Genomic DNA, 27069 nt, shown 5'->3' with positions numbered 1-27069 from the left:
CTGTTTTATATCCTTCCATCCTTCCATCTCCTCCATGTTCCCACGGCTCAAATATCTTAAGCTGTGTTCTGAAGATGAACGGAGGTTTTACGGGTTTGGAACGACATGAGGGTGTGTCATTAATGACATAATTGTAATACTTGGTTGAACTAACTCTTTAATAGATAGACAGTGCAGAGAACATAAAATTGGGGTAATATGATCATATTTTCTTGACCTGGTAAGGACTCTAGCTGCTGCATTTTGGACTACCTGTAGCTTGTTTATTGAAGAAGCAGGACAACCATCTAGAAGTGCATTACAATAGTCCAGTCTAGAGGTCATGAATGCATGAACTAGCTTTTCTGCATCAGAAACAGATAACATGTTTCGCAGTTTGGCATTGTTTCTAAGATGGAAGAATGCTTTTTTGTAACGCGGAACACTCAGACAGAATAAGATCCACTCTGAAGTGAGCAACTGGAACCCAGGAGAAGAAAGCAGAAGTGCGAAGGACACAGAGTGATCAAACAGAACAATCCGATACTGATCGAACACAGAGACAATATATAGCAGCGCTGACGAGCAGCAGCTGCTCACTCATCAGCGCTCATTAGCAACACACGTGACAGCAAGACACACACACACCACAAACCTCAGAACATATCCACAAACCTGCGAACTGTGCAGATATGATTTTCTAAAGACAAGTTGCTGTATAATATAAGAGCCAGATGTTTCACTTTAGAGGAAGTAACAGTACATCAATCTAGATGCAAATTGTAATTCAAGAGATCCTGTGTACTGTTTTTTGGTCCAACAAGTAATATCTTAGTCTTATCTGAATTTAATAACTGAAAATTATTGTTCATCCAATGTTTCGCACTTTTAACACACTCTGTTAGATTAGATCATTTAGAAGGTTCATCTGATCTTGTTGAGATACATAGTTGAGTGTAATCATTATTGTCCTCCATGTCCACTGCATTCTCAAAACTCTTGCAATTTGATAATGCCTAGAATATCAAAATCAACTGCGGACGACAGATCCTTTTCCTATTTAATGCCCAAACTCTGGAATAATGTACCTAACATTGTTTGGTAGGCAGACACAATCTGTCAGTTTAAATCTAGATTAAAGACCCATCTCTTTAACCTGGCTCCACATAACAAACTAACACATTTCTAATATTCAATTTTATTCTAAATTAATTAGGACAACCGGAACCGGGAAAATTTCTCATAACACCTGATGTACTTGCTACATCGTTAGAAGAATGCATCTACACTAATATTGCAAGCACTGCCCTGGGAGGAGGCAGACCCAACCATTGCTCTTCTCTGTCCCGTCTGTGCTTTATGCACTTAAGTGGACTTCAGGCCTCATACCAGCTCTTTTACAGTAGAAGGGAAAGGCTGTCTCCAAACAAAGACTTGCCCACTGGATAGTGGAGGCTATAGCCTTAGTATATCAGTCCCAATGTTTACCTTGCCCCCTCGGAGTGAGAGCACACTCTACGAGAGGTGTGACTTCTTCCTGGGCACTGCTATGGGGTACCTCGATAGCAGACATCTGTAGTGCTGCTAACTGGGCGATACCTAACACGTTTACAAGATTCTATAATCTCCATGTAGAGCCTATGTCCTCTTGTGTACTGATCGTGGCTTCAGGTGGTCAGTAGCACTGGACTCTCTTGGTGTCAATCACGCTTGCTTCGCCATCCCCCTCTGTAGACCGGATACGTGTACCTTAGTGCTTCTCAGTTCAGTTTCCCTTTTGGCGAACCCTGTTGAAGTTCCTCCTGCACCCTCGTCTGACACCAGGGCCAGCACTCGTGTGTATGCCCAAGGTCAGCCCTTGTGCTGGGCTAGGTGCCCATGTGTAGTGATTCCCCCTTCGGGTGATCCCACATGTGTATTCTTCCACAGTACTGCTTCCCTCATGGTAAGCCCTTGTCTTTCTCTGGCTGAGTCCTCTGTCATCTCTGCTGTGCATTGATTTCACCCCAGCTTGGCTGAATCTGCTGCAGGGACTTCCTTATGTAGTACTTCCCTGTGGCCAGTCTATATGTGTAAATTCCACGTTACCTCCAATACACATTATGTTGCTTCTGTAGTATTTCCTTGGGGTATGCTTCCCCAGTGTCAATATCTTAACCTGTTAGCCAGCATCCCCCATTATGGGACTCACAGCTGTAACAGCAATTGTAACAGTTTCCTACTTCAGTGTGTTACAAACATAATTTTGTATTAGTATATTTTTGTATAATTTTGTATGACGTTCCTTCACCACAGTTGCTGTACCACCGCTGTATGGCCGAGGCACACCTTCTCGGCTCCTCAGCAAAAACTGAATGTGCGACTGCATCTGCTCTCCTTATATACTCGCACTGTGGGGCAGGGTGGGCGATGCAAATCCTGCATGCCACAATCATTGGCTAGTTTTATTATCAATCAAAGGTGATAAGTCACTGATGTAACGTCTCTGTTCTCTCCTTCAGGGAACTAGGATTACGTACGTAACCAAGACGTTTTCCCCAATGTGTTATACACAACGGGAAAGACAGTTCAAATGTAAACTGACATTTACTACTGATACACTACAGCAAATGTTTGAAATTTAATTGAAGTAAGAAATAAAAAACGTATTTACTGTCAATAAAGTTCTTGCAGGAGAATGGATTCAAAAAGATTGGATAGGTAGGGGACCTGTTGTCGGACCTAAGTTCACAAACTATAAATTACAAAGATCATTGTTCCATTCAATACCACCTACCTCATTGAGACAGCCTTCAGTGCTCTTGTGGCTATACAAACAAAGTCCTGCAACAGACTGGAAGTCCACAATCATTTTAGACTGGCTATCACTGGTATTACACCCGACATTCAATCACTAGTCAAAGGCATGCAAGCCAAAGGTGGACATTAGCGTTATGTGTTTATGCTGATGATAATGATTAAACCTTGTAAACAATAAGTGTAAATTACAGTACATACCAGCATTTCAATGTTCATATTTAAAATTACTTTCAATAATTGGGGGCCTCATATTGTCAAATGTGTACATAGAGGAGTAAAGGAAGGGAACCACTGCATTTTTGCTTTGAAAAACGCAAGATACTTTAATGGAATTTACAAAACAATGCAAAGTCTTCTTTTTATTTTAACTCTTTGACTTGAGCACTACGTTTCTGGATTGCCTGAGTGTTAAAATGAATGGAGGTGGACTGAGTATGGTTCACTTTTGAGTTCTTTTAGGAGGGGTTGAGTTCACTTGTTTGTTCACATATGCGAGCTGAACCGCTCCAAGAGCATTTGCAGGGCTCAAATAAACTAGGTGTGAAACCACTTTTTTTCTGCCAGCATTGTATTTATTTGACGGTCCTGTAGTTTGCCACAATAAAGAAGTATCAGTAAGCACTATTTTAATCACATTTTAACCTTCACCAATTCATTGAAATGCTTCTGCTGATGTTCAATGAATATTTATTACCATTAAATAAAATCATTACATTCATCCATTTATGTTATATGTATTCATTGTAGATGATTTTATACAGGAACATCACACACTTTGTCATCATGTCAGCAATTTTTAATGACAAGTGAGAGGCTAATAACACAATATTGAAGGAAATTAACAAGACACAGGTGAACAACATTATCAGTAACTACAGAAATCATGATGGCCAAGGAAACCAAAAGGAAACACAGGAAACAATGAGATTAAAACAAAAAGGCCATGAAAATGAAACTGAATTTAAAACCAAATGTGACGTACATAAAAGCATCTTAAATATTATCCATCACAACATCCTTTTAATAACTCTAGGAAATAAGCTAAACCAGAGATTCAAATACAAAAGTTAACTTTTTTTTTTTAAATGAAGTTGCATGATTTATAGTTATATATCATTATATTTGCAGTCATTGTAGATGAAGTTTGCATAACATGTCAGTTCCAGAAAAGTAAATGTAAGTACTAAATAACATACAATAAAAATAATAATAGTAAACTGAAGAAAAAAACAAACAGTTAATGTAAGTAATGAGTCATGAAGCTGAATCAAATAATTGATCTTAAATAAGTGAAAATATGATAAAAGTTAAAACAGACAAACACACACAGTGGGTAGATTATTATATTATATTATATTATATTGTATACATATTTAGTCTGTTGCTGATTACTAATTACATAAAGAAAACAGTTTTTACACATTTTATTAATGATTCTGAGTACTTTTTTGATTACATGAATAATTTACTGGCATTGTGTGAACATGTAATCCATAAGAAAGTAACCTGATTATTGGCTTTTTAAAATGTAGTGTAATCTAATTACATGTAATGAATATTTGTAATCTGGATCAGATGTAATCAGTGACTCTCCAGCACTCAGTTGATGCAGATGAAGTTGTATCTATCAGTTTCAGGGCGGCTGATCCAGCGATTATCGCATGTCCTAATGACTCCAGATCTGGCTGTCTTATTGCAATTGTCCAGTCCATTGTCATAATCAGGAGCCCACTGATTGTAGCACATGGTGTAACCGTTGACCCAGAACCATAATCTCAGTTTACAGGCGTGACGCAGACCCAGCCACACGTGATCAGAGAGAGCGCTCGAGATCACATTCATCACCCGCTTCTGCATCTGCTCCGAATCCACCGACACCAGGTCCATGCTCATATTTCTGCAGTATCTCAGAGCTTCAGTCCACGTCTTATTCTCTCGGATCAGAACCAGTTTATCTGGAAACAAACAGTTCAACAAGAAAATCAAGATACAGAACATGAAGCATAAATACAGGACCCAGTGCTGTTTTAGTGCTGTTTAAGATTTTAAAAGCAAACAAAAAGCATTTTTGGCTACCTGCAAATCTGGCTGACTCCTGTGTAAAGGTAATTAAAATAATCAAGCCTTCAAGGTATGAATGACTTTGTCAAGGTCTTCAACAGAAAGAAATATAATGACTTTAGCCAGGTGTCTCAAGTGAAAAAAACAGGATTTAACAACAGCATTGATTTACGTATCAGATTTAAAAGCTGTGTCAAATAAAAGACCTTAACCATCTTACTATATGAGAACATTGGGTACAATCTGAACAAACTGTAGAATCCGAATTAGATTTTTTTTTTCATATAAGGCTGTACTATAGAATGTTTAAAATAGACAGGAACAGAACCTGACCAAGCAATACTTAATTATAGCCATGACACTAGGATAATAACACTAAAGGCCTGTTTAAAATATGAGTAGTAATAATATCTTGATGGCAGGCTGTAGGCTTCAAATGTTCAAAGTTCTCCACCAAGGTTGTAAAAGATACAGCCTCGAGCTGATAAAAAACAGAGGAGCATGTAGATGGGTATAAAAGGAGCATCTCAATCATTGTAAGCAAAGCTGGATCATGGATTATCACTGAGAGAAATGTCAAACAAATAAGAAAATCATGTATCAATCATTGATCTATAATATAGAACTGGATTGCTCATGACATCATGAAAGTGAAGCCGCCGCGTCGCCATATTGGTAATCCCTAGTATACGTAAAAGTTCTATTGAATTAATAGGAAATGGTATGATTTTAATGAGAAAACATCACCTAACAAGTCAACATTTTTAAATCTGAAGTATCTCTGTACATTCTTACAATGGAAACACCCTAGGCATGTAAACGGTTATTTTTTTTTTTTTTATGTCATAAATTTCCCCTACTTATTAAAAAGCTACGTTCATTAATGTTACAGTAGCGGACATCATGAACATGATAAACATCAGACAGACATGAACTCAACATATAAAACAAACAACAAAGTGCTCATTCAGAAATATGAAGAAAGAGTTATGCTTTGTATACACAGATGCTTTCATACGTAAAGTTATTCATTTTTTATATAATTTAGTTATAGTGTTTTTATTTGTACAGTAGCTAACTGCAAATATTGCAACAGATTTCATTACCGGCATTAAATTTCTAACGAGGTTGTAATGATCTTGTGAGTTCATTAAATAAAAACAGCTTCACAACTGAAAGGTAACGCTGGTGTTTATTAGTGGTTACAACTGTGACGTGCTGTCACCACGCACACTCTCAGCTTTGCGTCATGCTCTTCTTTTGAAGCTCCCCAAACAATTATATCATCCATTGATGTATCCACACCATCCATGTGTTCATATATCATATGTTTTATGATGTACCTCAGGAGCTGAAGCAACTCCAAAAGGAAGCCTCAAAAAACAATATCTTCCATGTGGGGTGTGTAACGGCCAAAACTATGTATTTTGCATGTATCACATTATAGTGCGGTGTGCCCTTTAAGAGACTAATCACTTGACTTGTAACGCACGCTATGTGGTGATGACGCAGAAGGACTACATGTGTGTTTAATGAGGACCCCCATTGATGATAAGTACGCTCTGCCTTCTCGTTGTTATTTTTCTCTTTACTTTATTTGTAACGCCAAGAGAGAGTTAATCTCTCATGTATGAGAGGAGTGCGTTGCCGTGTACCAGCCATTAAATGTGTGGAACACCAACTCTGCGTTTTCTCTTTCACTTAATGCATTTAACGAGTTATCCGAGAAGAAGCGTTACAGGTGTTAAAAGTGTATAACTTCGAGCTAACATCATCCAACTTCAATTGCCAAAATCCTGAAGATGCATCGAGTTTGCTGAAATATTTAGCGTTTGCAAATTGTGCCATAATCTCTTCACGTGTCGGAAGCTTAAAATGCTCTCTCCTAATAGCCCTATTCAAATCTCTGGGATCAAGACAAATCCTCAACTTCCCATTCTTTTTATCAACGATTACCAAGGAACTAACCCATTCCGTGGGCTCATCAATTTTCCAGATTACACCCAGACTCTCCATTCTGTCCAGTTCTTCCTTTAATTGATGTTTAAGTGCAAACGGTACTTTTCGGCATGGATGGACAACTGGTGGGACAGTTTCATCTACTTTGATGTTGTGAACTCCTGGCAAACAACCCAAGCCTTTAAACACATCCTCATATTCTTTTAAGATGGAGTCATATTCAGTATTATTGGTCTCTTCAACAACTAGCACTCTTCTCACCAAATTCAACCTCTCACAAGTAGCAAAGCCTAAAAGTGCTGGAACATCCTTTGGTACCACCATAAATGACAAATGATGCGTCTTATCCTTATATTGCACTTTCACAACACATTTTCCTTTCACTGGTATATCTGTTCCAGAATATCCAGTTACTTTTACTTTAACAGGTTGCAATTTTGGCCTTGGTTTCAACTTGTTAAACTCCATTTCAGACATTATATTAATTTGAGCTCCTGTATCCAGCATCAGTCAATTGTGCAATCATTAATTTGTAGAAGTACAATCCAGTCTTTCTGATCATTTTCACTGTCAGTTACTGCATCAACATAAAATTCTTCCACTTCACTCTCAGTAATTGAATTCACTTAGTTAAAAGATCTCTTGCTTTTACAACAACGTGCATAATGATTATTTTTATCACACTTGTTGCACTTTTTACCATAAGCTGGACATTTTCTAGGCAGATGTTGCATCCCACACCGATCACATATTCGTTGACGCTTCTCATCTGTACCTCTGCCCCTTTCACTGAACATTGGTTTCTTTACACTTTCACTAGGTGGTGTCTGACATTTCCTTACAACATCCACAGTACAGGTCTCATTTAACAACTCTTTAGCTTGTGTCTTTACAGTTTCTGCTGCTCTGCAAAGCAAAAGCGCCTTCTCCAAATCCAGGTCTTGTTCCCTGAGCAATCGCTCCCTCAATCCATTATCAGGTATTCCACACACAATCCTGTCTTTTATTAGAGAATCTGTCAACTCACCAAACTCACACGTTTTACTCCTATGTCTCAACTCCGTCACATACTGATCAATGGTTTCTCCGATTCTCTGCATACACGTGAAAAATCAATGCCTTTCATAAGTAACATTCCTCTTCGGGATACAAAACGCTTCAAATTTATCCATTATTGGCTGCAACTTCACACTCTCCCCTTATTCAAAAGTAAAATTATTATATACCTCCAATGCTTCATCACCCCCACATGAAGAAATAATGAGGCTTTCATCTTTTCCCCTTTACAATCTCCATCAATTGCAGATAAATACAAGAGAAATCGTTGCTTGAATCGTCTCCAATTCTCAGCAACATTACCAGTAAGTTGAAGTTTCGGAGGCGGCTGCAATCCCTCTATTCTGTGTTTGTAATCCATGTGTGCATGCTCTCTTAACTCCTCTTCTTAACTTTCATATTCTGCTCCATTCCATACGTTCCTTTCAACAAGCCACTTCTGACACCATGTAACGATCTTGTGAGTTCATTAAATAAAAACAGCTTCACAACTGAAAGTTAACGCTGGTGTTTATTAGCGGTTACAACTGTGACGTGCTGTCACCACGCACACTCTCAGGGCATCTGCCCCATACTGCACATGTGCAGACATATATCACCAAAACCACACCTGGTTCCAATTACTATTATCATTACAGAGGTAATGATTTAAATGACAGTTAAATTCCATCCATCCATCCATCATCTTCCGCTTATCCGGGGCCGGGTCGCGGGGGCAACAGTCTAAGCAAAGATGCCCAGACTTCCCTCTCCCTAGCCACTTCTTCCAGCTCTTCCGGGGGGACCCCGAGACGTTCCCAGGCCAGCCGGGAGACATAGTCCCTCCAGCGTGTCCTAGGTCTTCCCCGGGGCCTCCTCCCGGTGAGACGTGCCTGGAACACCTCCCTGGGAAGGCGTCCAGGAGGCATCCGAAATAGATGCCCGAGCCACCTCAGCTGGCTCCTCTCAATGTGGAGGAGCAACGGCTCTACTCTGAGCTCCTCCCGAGTGACCGAGCTTCTCACCCTATCTCTAAGGGAGCGCCCAGCCACCCTACGGAGAAAGCTCATTTCGGCCGCCTGTATCCGGGATCTTGTCCTTTCGGTCATGACCCACAGCTCATGACCATAGGTGAGAGTAGGAACGTAGATTGACCGGTAAATCGAGAGCTTTGCCTTACAGCTCAGCTCCTTCTTCACCACGACAGACCGGTACAGCGACCGCATTACTGCAGAAGCTGCACCGATCCGTCTGTCAATCTCACGTTCCATCCTTCCCTCACTCGTGAACAAGACCCCAAGATACCTGAACTCCTCCACTTGAGGCAGGAACTCTCCACCAACCTGAAGTGGGCAATCCACCCTTTTCCGACTGAGAACCATGGCCTCGGACTTGGAGGTGCTGATTCTCATCCCAGCCGATTCACACTCGGCTGCAAACCGTCCCAGTGCACGCTGAAGGTCCTGGTCTGAGGAGGCCAACACGACAACATCATCCGCAAAAAGCAGCGACGAAATCATATGGTCCCCAAACCGGACACTCTCCGGCCCTTGGCTGCGCCTAGAAATTCTGTCCATAAAAATTTTGAACAGAACCGGTGACAAAGGGCAGCCCTGCCGGAGTCCAACATGCACCGGGAACAGGTCTGACTTACTGCCGGCAATGCGAACCAAGCTCTTGCTCCGGTCGTACAGCGACCGAACAGCCCTAAGTAGGGAGCCGCCGACCCCATACTCCCGGAGCACCCTCCACAGGATGCTGCGAGGAACACGGTCGAATGCCTTCTCCAAGTCCACAAAACACATGTGGACTGGTTGGGCAAACTCCCATGAACCCTCCAGCACCCTGGAAAGGGTATAGAGCTGGTCCAGTGTTCCACGACCGGGACGAAAACCACACTGTTCCTCCTGAATCCGAGGTTCCACTATCGGCCGAATTCTCCTCTCCAGTACCTTGGCATAGACTTTCCCAGGGAGGCTGAGAAGTGTGATCCCCCTATAGTTGGAACACACTCTCCGGTCCCCCTTCTTGAAAAGAGGGACCACCACCCCGGTCTGCCAGTCCAGAGGTACTGTCCCCAACCGCCATGCGATGTTGCAGAGGCGTGTCAGCCAAGACAGCCCCACAACATCCAGAGACTTGAGGTACTCGGGGCGGATCTCATCCACCCCCGGTGCCTTGCCACCGAGGAGCTTTTTAACTACCTCGATGACTTCAGCCCGGGTGATGGACGAGTGCTCCTCCGAGTCCCCAGCCACTGCTTCCTCAACGGAACACAAGTCGGTGGGATTGAGGAGATCCTCGAAGTATTCCTTCCACCGTCCGACGATATCCCCAGTTGAGGTCAACAGGTGCCCATCTCTACTGTAAACAGTGTTGGTAGGGCACTGCTTCCCCCTCCTGAGGCGTCGAACAGTTTGCCAGAATCTCTTCGAGGCCAACCGATAGTCTTTCTCCATGGCCTCACCGAACTCCTCCCAGGCCCGAGTTTTTGCCTCCACGACTACCCGGGCTGCAGTCCGCTTGGCCTGCCGGTACCTGTCAGCTGCCTCCGGAGTCCCACAAGCCATCCAGGCCCGATAGGACTCCTTCTTCAGCTTGACAGCATCCCTTACTTCCGGTGTCCACCACCGGGTTCGGGGAATGCCGCCTCGACAGGCACCGGAGACCTTACGGCCACAGCTTTGAGCAGCCGCAGCGACAATGGAGACAGTTAAATTAATTATTAATTTAGCATACAATATTATACAGGGAAACGTTAATGCTAGTAAATATATTTGTGCCATCTTGGAGAGTCTGAAATAGATCAAGGACAGCGAATAAGGACAATAAAAATATACACATCATAATTTATTCAGACATATTCATGACTATATACATTATGAATTTAAAGATGAAGCTTTATTTCCAAGATAGTAAGTTAAACCTTTTCATTTCATTATAGAGCAATATATTATACCAGACGCTATTGTATTATTCATTGTAATAGATTCAAATCCTTTTTTTAAAAGTTAAAGAAAATGAACAAATAACATATTCTTGATATTAAGACATGTCATAAAACTTTTCAGGAATATTTTATGAATTCTAAAGTACTTTTTTTACATTTACATTTTAATTTTATAAATAAAATTACTAAATATGTGACATTTTCAATTAGTTGTAGTTTATATATGTGTTTTACTACATCTCTTTGCATGTGCATTTATGTTAATACAAGCCTAAGTTAAGTCTGTTGTACATACATTAAAAAGTAAATACAACTAAGATTACTTACTTATAAGATTACTTATTTTACGAGAAAATACTGTTTCAGTACTTCATAAATTAACATTTACAGTAATTCAGTGTGTTTTGACTATTTGTGAAATTTATTAGCAATTTCTGAGTGGAAATTGATTCTACATCAGTTATTCTCAATGTATAAAGTGAATATGGATTCAGTTTTTGACGCCTTCATGACCTACAGTATGTTTTGTTTAAATTGACTTTTTCTGGTGGGACAGAAACCTCTTTCCCACCAGTTTCATTAACAATATCTTCATGTGTTTCAGAGGTGAACCAATATCTTCTGAGTTGAGTTAATTACAGAATTTTCATTTTTGGGTGAATTAACCAGTAACACACTTGGAAAGTTTTGGGTTAAAGTTATAGAGTGCTTGTTGAACTTCTGTAATGATGAGAGAGATTCTGTAGTTTGACAAGTAGATGTTCAGCAGCTCAGATGATTGATCTACTCACCATCATAACACACAAAGAGATGCTGAACTGAACAACGCTCGTCTGTCCATCCTCCTTCACTGACACCAGTTGATACACAGATGCTGTTTTTGCCATCTCTGATATTGGGTTGACCAGTGCTCCAGAGAGGGGATATGAAGTTGCTGTTGTCTGACCAATTCCAGAATCTTTGCAGACCGATCCAGGCTTGTTTATCTGAAGTTAGGTTCTGGTTTATGATGTTCTTTATCTGATTATTCTCCGTCTCATTCCTCACACTGGCCAGATCTGTGTGTTTCTGTCTGCAGTGTTTCTGAGCATCAAACCAGTTCTTTTGCTCCTGTACAGGGACGAATCCTTTACTGCTGCCTTTAAACGAGAAAAACATTTCTCTGATATTGATTTAAAGAATTAAATACATGTTCTTTCTCCTCTTATTTACCAAGAACAAAAAGACAAATCTAATTGTGGTTCATTATTTAAAACTGAAAGCGTTTCATAATGAAAATTATCAAGTCTTTTAGAAAGTGTCTGTGTTCTAATCACATAATCAAGTCACATTTCTTTCTGTAGCATTTAAAATCAAAATTAAAAAGTTTGAATGTTGCAAAGTTCATCAAATTTAGAAACCAGTTCAGCTAAGAGCAGCTTTAAAGAAGATTTAAAGAAGTTTGGTTAATTAATAGTGCAAAGTTCATCAGATATGAAACATACAGCTGATCTCACCATTATAGCAGATGAAATATCTTGTTGTTCTACAGTCTACATCATGCCATTGTCCATCACTGTTCATATAAATACAGTTTCCATCTCCATTTGGTTGATCTGGTCCCCACTTCCTAAACTGAGACTCATTTCCTCTGTAGAAGTCAGAGTTATTCAGAGACCAAACCCATGCGTCCTGCAGCCCAATCCAGACACGGTCAGCACTGTTCTCTCTCTGTAGGAGCTGATTTATATCATTCTGTTCATTCATGTCATTGATAGAGACCAGATCTGTGTATTTCTCTCTGCAGTATCTCTGAGCTTCAGTCCAGTTCTTCTTCTGATTCACAAAGTGATACTGACGCGGAGACGAACTGACCACGACTGAGGAGAGACACATTCACACAGATCTCACTCATTATATCCACACTGTATTTCAAGAGCTCAGAGTTTCAGTATGTGTTTGATAAAGTGCTCTGAATGGTGCTGTCGTACGTTCAGTGTTTCTACAGGATTTGGTGAGACTGTGGAGCTCTAGAGGAAGAACATTGAGTGCACTTTAAAGATGAACACATGAATGTGCTGCATTTCCAGAGATTTGATTTTCAGTGACCAAACTGAATTCTTTGGATCGTCTTGAACTTGAAAGTTGGCTCAGATCTCTTTTAGTTGTGACAGCACTAACACTAACTATCAGCACTAGTACTAGTCAAGCACTCACCTGTGAGCAGAACAGACATCAGTGTGATTCTCTCCATTTCTGAGGGAAAAACAGAAATCAGTCTCAATAAATGATGCAGACGCTGAACATCTGACCAGATCCAGAACATCAGATCATGTCATTTCTGCTTTATCATCGCTTATTAGATTCTACATCAGTCATAAATACACACATGAAGCTCCTGAAGCTGATGTGTGTCACGATTCAGTGTGAAAATACACTGAAAATACATAAAATCTAAAAATAAATAAATTGTAATTATATTGTATTATTTACAAATTACAATTGTAGCACTAGACAGTTACCTATGGCTATTATTTTACTAATTATGTTGTCTGATTGATTTTAGTCTCAAACATTCAGAAATTACACAAAAGAAAACTTGATTCTCCTGTGAGTCTAACAGCAGCAGTTGGTTTTGATTACTTGTCCTCATTCCTAAGTCACTCTGGATAAAACCATCTGCTAAATGACAAAATTAATTAGATTGTATAATTTACAATTTTTTAAGCAAAAACAGAATGATTTGACTTCAGTTTTGTAAAACAGATTGTATTGCAGATTCATTCTCTGCCAGCAGGTGGCGCTTGAGCGTTTCCTTGGTTACCACTGTAAACAAAGCAACGCTGCACTTATGAACTTTAACTTGCATTATACAGAGGCAACATGAAAATAAAAAAAAAACCCTATGAACTTTTATAAAGATGTACATTCCCCTCAGGCATGATCTTTTTTTTTTTTTTTTTTTTTTTTTAGCTTCTCAACTGATTTGAATCATCACACATTTGAATCAATTATTAATGGGCTCTCAGTTAATTGTTACATCCCTAGCAGTAACCAGGCCTTTGGCTCCTGTTGCAAGTATTTGTAATATATAATGTACATAAATAGTTTACTTTGTATTACATTATATATTTTAACAGTTTTATTCAATAAAACAACTTATTTATTAATTAACCAATAATCATTGCCTCATTGTTTTATATAATGCATTGTAAGTCATTTTAAATGCTGTTTTTGGTTTGGTCTGATTATATTTTCAAAAAATAATAAATATATACAGTGGGGCTCGAAAGTTTGGGCACCCTTTGCAGAATCTGTGAAAATGCGAGTAATTTTCAAAAAATAAGAGAGATCATACTAAATGCATGTTATTTTTTTATTTAGTATTGTCCTGAGTAAGATATTGTACATAAAAGATATTAACATTTAGTCCACAAGACAAAAAATAAAAAAAAAATAAATGCTGAAATTATTAAAATAACCCTACTCAAAAGTTTGGGAACCCTTGGTTCTTAGTACTGTGTTCTGTTACCTGATGATCCTCGACTGTCTTTCTGTTTTGTGATGATTGTGCATGAGTCCCTTGTTTGTTCTGAACAGTTAAACTGAGCAGCGTTCTTCAGAAAAATCTTTAAGCTCCTGCAGATTCTTCAGTTTTCCAGCATCTTTGCATATTTGAACCCTTTCCAGCAGTGACTTTATGATTTTGAGATGCATCTTTTCACACTGAGGACATTTGAGGGAATCAAACACAACTATTTAAAAAGATTCAAACATTCACTGATGCTCCAGAAGGAAACAAGATTCATTAAGAGCTGGGGGTGAAAAATTTTGAACACGATGAAGATGGCCAAATTTGTCTTATTTTGTTGAAATATATTTTTTTTCCATTTATTTCTGCCCTTCGTAAGCAACAGAAGATACTTGTATGTTTCCCGGTACACAAACTAAGTACAATTTACCCTGATCTTCAAATTCCAAAAGTTTTCACCCCCCAGCTCTTAATGCATCTTGTTTCCTTCTGGAGCATCAGTGAATGTTTGAATCTTTTTAAATAGTTGTGTTTGAGTCCCTCAAATGTCCTCAGTCTGAAAAGATGCATCTCAAAATCATAAAGTCACTGCTGGAAAGGGTTCAAATATGCAAAGATGCTGGAAAACTGAAGAATCTGCAGGAGCTTAAAGATTTTTCTGAAGAACGCTGCTCAGTTTAACTGTTCAGAACAAACAAGGGACTCATGCACAACCATCACAAAACAGAAAGACAGTCGAGGATCATCAGGTAACAGAACACAGTACTAAGAACCAAGGGTTCCCAAACTTTTGAGTGGGGTTATTTTAATAATTTCAGCAATTTCTTTGTCTTGTGGAATAAATGTTAAAATATTTTATGTACAATATCTTACTCAGGACAGTACTAAATAAAATATAACATGCATTTAGTATGATCTCTCTTATTTTTTGAAAATTACTCATATTTTCACAGATTCTGCAAAGGGTGCCCAAACTTTAGAGCCCCACTGTGTGTGTGTGTGTGTGTATATATATATATATATATATATATATATATATATATATATATACATATATATATATATATATATATATAGATAATTTTATAGGCTTTTACTGTTGGATTTTTTTCTCTTTTACCTTTAAGAAATATGATATATTTTTTTTAAATAATGTATTGTTTTATTCTGCACATTCCTGCTTTTAAAGCCTCAAAAATTAAATTCACACAGACATTATGAACTAGTATTGCATTGATGAGTGAATTATCGTAAATGTTTTTAGTATTATTATCATTTTAAGTTAGATTTTACCTTTATTTCCTTGTTTTGCTTTTATAATAACTCAAATGTGGAAAATCCTCACATTCACCAGTTAAACCGTGATCAGTTTAATATAATGTGATAGAAACACTGATAAATCAATCATATTATGATCAATGTAAGGTTATAACTCAGAGTCTCTTACCTGTAGATGTTGTGCTTCAGGTTTGCCAGAACAGACTGATATCACCGATCCTCTCTCTTTCTGGTTTTCCTGGACAGAAAAACTTCCTTCTGTGGTTTGCTTGCTTCCTTAACCCCCCCCCCCCCCACACACACACTGTTTAGCACTAAGGCAAAAGCACTGAATAAAAGGTGTGTATGTGTTTGTGTGTGGGCTTGTGTGGGTGTTTATATGAGTGGAAAGACAACATCTAAAACACACACCGTTTATTATATTACACTTTATATGTTTGCATCTGTAGATTCCGATTCCAATACGTATCTTCAAAAGTTTATCCCCCACTTAAGCAGCACTTACAAACCCCAAAACGTTTATTCGTCTCTATACTCTGAAGGTTTTTACAGAGGGTTTTTTTCATATTTCATTCAAACTGATTGACATATTGATATTTTCCTCATAAAAAAATGGGCAATTATGTGAATTTGCAGTATTTTTTAACCTGACTTGATCAAATTCAGATATTTTTTTCTTGTAAAGTGAAAGAAAGCATATTAGTGCATATCTAAAGGGTTAGTTCACCCAAAAAAAGAAAATTCTTTCATTACTTCAATTTCAACGCTTTAATTCTGCGCTCACACTAAACATGAATAGAGTGTCTGGCGCGAATGATTTCAATGTTAAGTCAATGTAAAGATGGGTTTAGGCGCGTCTGGAGGTCTCATGGCACATGATGCATTTAGTGCCAGGCGGTAGACGCGAATTTGCGTGTCTAGTTTGTGCGAATGATGTGAATTGAGCCTCTTGCATAATAATGGTACTTTTTGTGCATTTACGCATTTGACGCGAATTCATGTTTGATGCTCGAGATGAAAAATGTTAACTTTTGGTGTCAATTCATGCTGCGTTAACCAATCAGGAGCCTGCTCAGGAGTCCCTCATTCAACATGGAGGAACGACTGATATTGTCAGTGAGCAGTTAACCGAGAGCTATATGACACAAGTTCGTATTGCTATAGAGACAGGAATAAAAGGACCTCAGTTGGAAGAGTGTTGTAAATACACGTTTCACTTTTGAGTCACGAGTCACATACACGTTTATCGACCCGAGGCCTTCCAGCCGCTATTTTCCCCCTATATACAGCTACTTTTCACTAACAAGATAATGTGTTTATTCAGAGGACGTGTGCAGGAAAAAGTCTAAAAGCCTCGAATGCTCGATCAGCATCAGCCATCTTGCAAACAGACAACCGCCTACCACTTGCCCCTCCCAGAAGAAGCAGATTTCGCCTCGGACATGCGTTAATTTAGCTTCAAACTCGTGCTTTTTACGCGCGTCTATTTCGCTCTAGATGCGCGAATACACTCAAAGTGTTCAAGTGGCAAACTAGATGCGGTAGACGTGAATTTGACGCTCTATTCGCGTTTAGTGTGAATGCAGCGTAAGACCTTTTGTTCATCTTCGGAACAGCTCTCTGACCCTCCATACACAGCAACACAATGGACAAGGACATCAGTTAAATGGTGACATCTATACTGACATGCAACAGTAATTTATATATTATGGAGAGTACCACAACGCATACACATATGTGTCCCTGTTTGTAAACAAGGCATGTGTCTCTCTATACTCTTGATAATGGTGGAAGACAGTCAATTGGAGGAGAAGAATTGTTAAATAAAGTTGTTATTTTGTTTTCTTTCACACAAAGTATTCTCATAACTCATGAATGACACTAATGAATGACAGAATTTTCATTTTTGAGTGAACTATCCCTTTAATCCCATTGAAACCAGACATTACAGAAAACTTGTAATACAAAGCATCTTAATGTACTGTGCTGAAACAACTGGGGAGTTATGGTTATGTTTGTTTGTTAATATTTTTACCTTATTCAATAGTACTTTCTTGTCTTAAACATTTTTTTTTTAACTTGAGAAATAGTTTAATAAATGATAATAATAAATATAGATAATATTCTCGTCTTCCTCATCTCTGTTTATCTCTAGAATCTCATGTGTCTTTGTTTTTTTCCCCTATTAATTTACATATTGGTGTTTTTTTTTTTTTATGCAGCTGATTTGCATGAATGTCCCAGTGTCCCTCTGGGAAAAATAATCAGATATCTAACAGATTGAATCTTCAGGACAGAATTTGAATGTGCGCTGTTCTTCATCAAGAGAGAAAAGAAAAAAACGAAACAAAAAACAACCGAACCAGGAAACCAGCTTTACAGGTAAAATATGCAATATCTTGAACACATATCATATGCAATATGCAATATGTTTCCTCTGGTTAAAAAGCTCTTATAATATAATACATCAACTGAAAATATATATAATTAAATGTATCTTATCTTGTCACCAAAATCAACATTTTAATTCCTGTTTAATTTATCTTCTTGATCTAAAATAAATGTATAATAGCAGCAATCTAATTTACAAACACATTTAATGTAATTTGCAACAGTATATATGTACTCCACTTCATTTATATGCTGATGTTCAAATAGCATGTAAATATTTCATGACGTCACTCAATTAATATTTATTATGATTATATAATCTTACTACATGTATCCATTTACATGTATTCACTGTAGATGATTTTATGCAAAGGAACATCAAACTCACTTTACATTATATTTACAGTCATTTTAGATTAAGTTTGCTGGACTGATCAGTTTACATGTAAGGACTTAACATGCAATAAATATAAATAATAATAACACGCAATAAAAATAATAATTAAGTGAAAGGAAAAGTACGAGTTGTGGAACTGGATCAATAACTGACCTTAAACCAATAAAAAAATTGAGAAGTATAAATAAACCTGAAAACATTTAAAATGGAGATTATTTTAATTCAATAACAGAAAACTTCCTGATGGTAACATTGAAATATACATTTTATGTGAAACTGTTTTGAAACAAAGGGAACACTTCCTTGGGAAGGCAGGAGCTTTCCACCAACCTGAAGGGGACAAACCACCCTTTACCAGCTGAGAACCAAGGCTTTGGACTTGGAGGTGCTCACTCTCACCCCTGCTGCTTCAAACTTTGCTGCAAACTGTCTCGGCACACACTTAAGGTCCTGGCTTGATGAATCCAACATGACAACATCATCAGCAAGAAGGAGAGACAAAATCATGCAGTCCCCAAACTGGACACCCTGCGTTCCTTGGCTGCGCCTAGAAATACTGTCCATAAAAATAATCAACATGACCGGTGATAAAGGGCAGCTTTGCCGGAGTCCAGCATACACTGGGAACTAGTCTGACTTACTGATGGCAATGCGAGCCAGGCTCCTGCTCCAGTCGTTCAAGACAGATCTTAGCAGAGGGCCCCGGACCCCATACTCCCGGAGCACCCTCCACTGGATGCCACGAGGAATGCCTTCTCCAGATCCACAAAGCACATGTGAATTGGTTTGCCAAACTCCCATGAACCCTCCAGCACCCTGGAAAAGGTATAGAGCTGGTCCAGTGTTCCACGACCCGGACGAAAACCGCATTGTTCCTCCTGAATCCAAGGTTCAACTATCAGCCGAATTCTCCTCTCCAGTACCCTGGCAGAGACTTTCATGGGCAGGCTTAGGTGTGTGATACCCCGTAGTTGGAACACACCCTCCAGCCCCCCTTCTTGAAAAGAGGGGCAATCACCCCGGACTGCCATTCCAGAGGCACTGTCCCCGACAGCCACGTGATACTGCAGAGGTGTGTCAACCAAGACAGCCCTACAACATCCAGGGACTTGAGGTACTCAGGGAGGATCTCATCCACCCCTGGTGCCTTCTTAACTCTCTCTCTGACTTCAGCTTGGGTGATGGACGAATCCACCTCCAAGCCCTCTGCCTTCTGTTTCCTCAATGGATTACATGTCAGTGTTGTTGATCCACAAAATATTCCTTCCACAAAATATCCACAAAAAATATTCCACAAAATATCCACAAAATATTCCTTCCACCGTCCGATGATATACCCTGTTGAGGTCAACAGCTGCCCACCTACCCTGTAAACAGTGTTGGCAGGGCATCGGTTCCCCCTCCTGAGGTGCCGTACGGTTTACCAGAATCTCTTCGAGGCCAACCTTCATTCTTTATCCATGGACTCATCAAACTCCACCCAGCCCAGAGTTTTTGTCTCCACAACCATCTGTTCTGCAGCCCGCTTGGCCTGCCGTATCCTTCCAATCTCCTCTGTGGGACTCGAGACCGGTGAGTGTCGCAGGTGTTGCTGATTTCCAATCACTCCATCGATCTCACTCCCATGAGACTGCGCTTTAGCCTCCCGCCCCCCTCCCTCCGGGGGGTACCGCACACTGCGACCTGCGAGAACCTGGGGGTAGGACAGATGAGGCGAGAGAAAAGGAGATTGAAGGAATAGGAGCGACAGAGAGGAGAGAGGAGAAAAAAAATATTGGTACCGGTTCCCAGCCGCACTGCCGCTCGGCCCCCCACTAACTGGGCGGTGGCACTGGACGGCCCTCGTTTGATGGCACGACACTCCACCACCACCGCCCGGTGGACGCCGATGGCTCCTCCGGTTTTGGGCAGCCGGCAGGAGTCCCCAGTTCCCTGCTCTTCCTGATTCCATCAAGGATGGCAGCAGGCTCCGGCCCCCTGTCGAATGGCTGCGACTCCTTTGCTCCCTCACGGAGGGCAGCCGCCCCTCCACATCACGGGCGGCCGGCAGCAAACTCGTCAGTCCCCGGCAACTCATTCCAGCCCACCGCCTCAAGCATCTCCGGCGCCTGACTGCTACATCTGCTCGATGGCGCCGCTGAGGGATCTTCGGCAGCGCCTCCCTCCTTCCTCCCGGGCTTCGGCACTAATGTAACAATGTTCTTTCGTGGGAAGAAGGAGGCGGGAACCGACGGACAATCAGATGTCAGTAGTGAGTAGTGAAATGACTGCAGTGACCATGTGATCTGGATACAGACTTGATATGATATGCAGAAAATTGTCTGTTAGGGTTAGTGCATAGATTTGGTTTAGGTTATAGTAGGGATAACTAGCTCAATATATTAACAATAGATGTCCATGTAATGTCCATTCTTATTTCAACAGGGAAACAGAAACTTTGAGACTTTAAAGAGAATCCACTGAGATTTGAAAAAGAACACATACATTTATTTTTTTAATAATTGTTTAATAGATGATATTAAATAGCTATTATTATTTTTGTCTTCCTTGTCTCTATAGCCAGTGTCTCATGTGTTGGTATGACATTTAAATTATTTCCCTATTAATTTACATATTGTTCTTACAGATTGTATCTTCATGACAACATTTGAATATGTGCTGTTATTCCTCAAGATGTTGATGATGGTAAAAAAAAACACGACTGAACCAGGAAACCAAGAGCACTTTTCAGGTCAGATATGCAAAACCATCTGAATCTGAGTGTTTTGTCTGTTTAAAAATAACTCTTGTAAGAAACAGGTTTATTAAAATGAATCAAATATGTTAATTGAAATACAATTAAACATAATATTTGAGTGGTTTCACTTTATATTAAGTGTCCTTAATACCTGCATACTTCTATTTTAACTAGATGTGTACATAGTATGTAACCACAGTGTAAGTATACATTTGTAAATGGTACCTACAGCTATAATGTTTGTGTAACTACACATATGTAACAACCCACTGAATGGTATTTCTAAGTACAAACACTCTTTGGTAATGAAATACAAGTGTGTAACAGGACCAACAGCACTTTTTGGTAAAGAAAGTTTTACACTTTATATTAGTTTTATCATGTAATTACTCTAATTACTGCTGTTTTACAGCAGCGGCCAGTAAGTTAGGTTTTACATATGAATTGTGGTTGATAACCAGAATATTACACTTTATTTTTATGTGGACAGTTCCTGAGGAATTACCATGTAAGTACACTGGTAAACTGTAAAAAATTGCTGTAGTTTCTACAGCAAAATTTAACAGAATTTTACTGTATAAACATTTTACAAGATGCAGCTGTAATTCGCAATGCATTATGGGTCAGATAAGGTTTTACAGTTGTTAACAGTATATTTCCACGTCAACTGTGATTCATTTACAAGAAGCAGGTGTTGTCACTGTAGTTCCTTTTATATTTAAGTTATTTTATAAGCGATTTCATCTCACAATAGCCTCCTATCCTCACATTTGGAGAACTGGCCTTGGTAACTTCTGTGCAGTAAACTGGGAATTTCTATCACAGCATAATAGGCCAAATGTTTGATATTTGGAAGTAAAATGTTCTTTTTCTTAAGTAGTGTTTACCTAACTTAAAATAAAGCCATATGCGAATGATTGTCATAGTAACTACTATCTGTCAAAATAACTGACGAACAGCAAAATTTGAAATTTCATTCGTTTATATGTTTCAAACTGTCCCATACCTGCCAACCTTGAAGAAATTTTATGAGTACTATACCCCCCCCACACACACACACACAAACACGAACCTTACAGCCCACCGCCAATGTGTGCTCCACCGTTGCACACACATCTGTGAGAAACCTATGAGATACCTAACACTATAATACATATTATACTCATAATATTCTTTCACCAATTAAGATTTAGTAGTTACTCCATAACATATACAAGTAGACCATAAATGTTATACAATTTCTGCAATCACTCCGAACATTTTGTACTGGAAGCATAGCCCATGGAAACTTCTTCCACCTGAAAATCTTGTCAGAAATAAAAGCAAACTGAGGACATTCTTTCTAAATAAATCAATCAAAACATTAAATAAATGTGCAAAACCAGCAGTTATCAATATCAAAATCAGTTTGCTAAAAACAATCAACATTTTTTTAAATATAATTTTCCATGCAAAGTGTTTAAACTTTTGCATTGTTTAACTTGTTAAAGGTTGCAGATTTGGCTTTTTTAAGTAGTGCATCAGTGAAAGTCTCTTTGTAACAAATGCTGCCTTTGGAGGCAATCATGACTTTTCTTGTCACCAGAGAACTAAACATCTCTGTGCTCATATTAATAGATTATTATTAATGTTGAAAAGAGCTGAGAATATATTTTTTTCATGTCAGGAATTATAGTTTGGAAAAAGTCTAACTAGTAAAATGTTTACACATTATGTGAAAACTAGTGCAAGTATATAAATAAATAAAAAGAGACTTACTCATGTTTATGATCTCTGCTGAATAAAGTGCTTCATTCTTTTTTTTTCTGAGGAAATCCAAATCTCAAATACTCAACCAAATCACAATTTGGGGTGACTTATATCTTATTCCTCTTATCGCAAAGCAAACAGTAAAATAAAAATAAAAACTTTATTGAATTTAACAATAGAATCTGAATAGAGCGTTCAGCGCGGTGGCGTGGTCGAATTAGAAGATAATGAAGGGAGATGTGAAAAACGGACAAGACATTGCATTGTTTTCATATGGATTACTTTATCACAGAATATTTGTTTTCGGCGGCACTTGTTTAGTTTAAAAGTAGACATATCAATCTTTCTATAGATATATCTCTCATGTCTCTTCGTTGAGTATTCATGGAGTTACAGTTCATTTTAATGACGTGTTTGTAAATGAAGATCAGCGCAGACCAAGGCTGCAGACAGCACACCTTGTTTGTTATCTTTATTTTATAAGTGCACAAAGTTTTGTTGTTATTATGTCTGTATACAAATAAAAGTAGACCCTTTACAGATTCAATTTTGCTCTTATCTGTACGATCAAAACTGAAAGCGTAATTTGAATTCTTTTCGGGGTTATCAGGAGAAAATGACTCATAACGCGTATATGGGTTAATCGACTCGAAAGGGTTGAACAGAACACTTCAAAACGAAAGAAAACGGACTGCTCTCTGCTTATGTAACGTTAATCCGTATGAAATGTGCATTTCTCTGGCGCGTCCACTACTGCGAAGATCGCGAGACCGCATCGCCCACTTTATCTTTGCAGTAGACACGACATCAATACAGAAAACACTTGTTTATTAATAATTATATTCAGAAAACATAAAATATTCATAAACATTACTTTTGCCGGTTCTTTGTGACAGCTTTTAGGTGTGTTATTGGCAGGGCCACCCTTACATGTTAGCCTAAATGGAAGCGTGAACTGAACTGAGCTCGTCACAGCTGGACTGCTTGTTATGATGTCATGTCAAGGTCATTTTTAATGTCCATAAATTCAATTAGGCTACACATAGCCTAACTGTTACCTTTATCTTACGTTAATCAGCACCTGGCCTGTCTAAAACCTTCTAGATTTCAAGAAGCCATTCCACCACTTTTCTAACTGCCAACTAAGCTTGTGGATAGGAGGGGCAGGTGGGCGGTGGGTTAACATTCAGAGCTCTGATTGGCCGAAAGCTTTTCACTCCACTTACACGCTGTGGATCAGCGGCAGAATCAGCGTCATAGATTGCATAGAAACTGAAATAGGCGAAATGAGAGACGCAAAAAAATGCGTACCTAGAGAGCAGCAAATCGTACAAGCGTACTTATGGGTCAAAATGCGTGCAGAGTACGAAAAATGCGTACATGTTGGCAGGTCTGCTGTCCCATATTGACTCGATGCCTTACTATAATAAGTGAAAGACATCTTTATATGCCCGACTGGACAAGTTAGCCTGATTTAAAAAAAAAAAAAAAAAAAAAAAGAAAAAAGAAAAGAAAAGAAAAAAAGACTGAGGAAGCATCGAAACGCGAGACTGATTCTGATTATAATAAATTTTTCATTCAACATCAAAACAAGCTTAACAGCACACATAAACTCACAGAAAATACATGAGGTAAATGTTCAACTGTTGAGTTTATTCATAAAATATGATATAAGAAGCATCACAAGTGAGCTGTTTTGCTGAGTATCACGATTGGAAATACGTAGTTAAATAAACAATTAGTTAACAAGTTACGTACTTTTTTAGACACAATATTAACTATTGTTGTATTTCACCAACGAATATAGTTCCAAACAAAGACCAAAGCAAAACTATTTTGCTCATTCTCAAATCAAAACTCTCCAAACTTAGGCTAAATGATTCATCTTTTTGAAGGTATTGGTTCAATGAATGACTCAGTTGATTCCCTCAGTAAGTTATGTACTGCCACCTAATGGCGGATTAGTTTCAGGTTTAATAAGCAGCATTGCATTTTTCCAACATTTATTAATTGTATTTTCAAATTTCATGTCATTACACAGTTGTAATTTTGCAGTGTTAATTATTTAATTTGATTGGTGGTACAGTTCTACAATGTAATATTAAAATGTATAATTATAAATTTATATAATTTATAATAGTTTGTTTATTCTAAAATATATGCCTTTTTGGGTGTTAATTTTGGTCTCATTTTCAGTACATAATGCTTTAAAGAAATCACAAGATTATTTTCTATATGTCTTGTAGGTGCAAAGAATAGCAGCTGATGTGGAGAAATGTTCGATGCTTCAAGACTCTGAAGCTGATTTTAATAGGTAATGTATTAATTATTTTAAAAATTTGATAAACTTGTGATTTAGATTACATTTCATATTGAAATACTGCATTGTAGGTTACATTATTGCTTATATTTATTCATTTCAGGTCCACCCAGTGGCTTTTGACTATTTGAGGGTCAGATGGTTGTGAATTCATACCTCAACATTGTGCGTCCCGGGAGCAGGCATCTTTTGCACACTAATTTTTTCAAAGGTAACAAGTTTTACGTAAGTAATTTCATTTGCGAAAAAGGTTACTTATTTAAAGGGTTACTCCACCCCATAATGAAAATGTAGTCATTAATCATTGTTAACTGTTAACAGTGATTAATGTCGTTCCAAACCCGTAAAAGCTTTGTTCGTCTTCGGAACACAATTTTAGATATTTCAGATGAGAACCGGGAGGCTTGCATCTGTCCCACTGACTTCCAAACAATTAACAAATGTCTAAGCCCAGAAAAGTATGAAAAGGATTGTCAGAATAGTCCATCTGCCATCAGTGGTTCAACTGTATTTTACGAAGCTACCAGAATACTTTTTGTATGCAAAGAAAACAAAAAGAACAACTTTATTCAACAAAGTCGTTCTTTTTTATTATGTCAGCCGCACCACACGGATACGATGTTTTCGTTCAAATCAAAGCATAAATAAACATAGAAAGCATGATCATGTGACCCACTCCAAAAATGGCACTACACTGACACAGAGGAGACTAATGGTTGAATAAATCCTTATTTTAGTTTTCTTTGCATACAAAAAGTATTGTCGTCGCTTCATAACGTTACTGTTGAACCACTGACTATTCTGATGATGTCTTTCATACTTTCCTGGGCCTTGACAGTGGTATTTACCGGAGAGTCTATGGGACAGTCACAATCTTCCCAGTTGCATTCAGAATATCTTAAATTGTGTTCCGAAGACGAAGGAAGCTTTTACGGGTTTGGAACGACATGGAGGTAAGTGATTAATGGCAAGATTTTCATTTTGGTGTGGAGTATCTTTTTAAGTACTGGTAAATGCTGATTGTATTGTATAAGTGGCATTTTGACATTTATTTTATTGAGCTAGTTTCATTTGATACATAACTTTATCCTGACACTCATCTACAGCGATATCATTGACTTGATTGCAAATTAAAACAGACACTATTTCAACTGAACAGAGATGACATCACTGAATTCAATGATGAACTGCCTTTAACTATCATTTTGCATTATTGAGACACTGTTTTCCAAATGAATGTTGTTCAGTGCTTTGGCGCAATGTATTTTGTTTAAAGCACTATATAAATAAAGGTGATTGATTGATTGATTGATTGATGCTTTTGCTTGTTTTTATGTGCAGATGTTTTCTTGGAATCACAACACTCACTGGATACAAGACGGACACATAGAGGCAAAAACAGTGGAAAAGTCTCAGAAGAGGGACAACCCTCATGTGTGTGCTCATCTCAGAAAGTTGATGGACTTTCAGTATGTATTTATTAACTTGTCTTTTGCAGGAATATTCTTAATTTAATTCAATTCATTTTTATAGAAAGTTAATGTTCTACTCTGAATATGGCTTTTTTAAAACAGTTATTTGTGATGCTATGCTATTTTTATGATAAGATTTAACTGTTGAAAGACTGAAAATTTAATTTTACCAGTAAAAACCTTTGCAATGTCTTTCCGCCAGTTTTAATAAATACTTATTTGCATCATCATTGACTTGGTTTTTATTCATTTGTAAATGTATTAAAATAGAGCTCATGAATATCAGTATTTTATAGTTTACTGTTAAAATCCTTCTTTAAAGAAGTTTCATTGTTAAATTAGTACATCATATTGTATTTAGGGGTATTTACAGGATTTGATTGGCAACTTTTGTTGCCAGTTAAATACTGTAATTTAATGAAATTACAAAA

The 27069-nt window shown here is 38.3% G+C and overlaps 1 protein-coding gene across 2 annotated transcripts in view; it reads right to left on the bottom strand.

The window, feature by feature from the left end:
- Nucleotides 1-15786, bottom strand: part of LOC113041335 (macrophage mannose receptor 1) — a 33845-nt gene extending 18059 nt beyond the window's left edge. The window contains exons 1-5 of one of the 2 annotated variants that reach the window (XM_026199803.1): nt 15742-15786; nt 12980-13018; nt 12280-12642; nt 11575-11922; nt 3878-4733 (exon numbers count right to left, since the gene is read on the bottom strand). In XM_026199803.1, the coding sequence (XP_026055588.1) occupies nt 4378-4733; nt 11575-11922; nt 12280-12642; nt 12980-13016 (1104 nt within the window). In that variant the 5' untranslated portion in view covers nt 13017-13018; nt 15742-15786 and the 3' untranslated portion in view covers nt 3878-4377. Of the gene's footprint in view, nt 1-3877; nt 4734-11574; nt 11923-12279; nt 12643-12979; nt 13019-15741 lie in introns of those variants that run through there. The other variant, XM_026199802.1, reaches the window with a different exon arrangement.
- Between the last annotated feature and the right edge of the window lie 11283 nt (nt 15787-27069).

This window comes from Carassius auratus, chromosome 23 (genome assembly GCF_003368295.1).
Source record: "Carassius auratus strain Wakin chromosome 23, ASM336829v1, whole genome shotgun sequence".
In the NCBI taxonomy this organism is placed as follows: Eukaryota; Metazoa; Chordata; class Actinopteri; order Cypriniformes; family Cyprinidae; genus Carassius; species Carassius auratus.
Note: the sequence above shows the minus strand (reverse complement) of the source record. Positions and strands in the feature narration are given on the sequence as shown.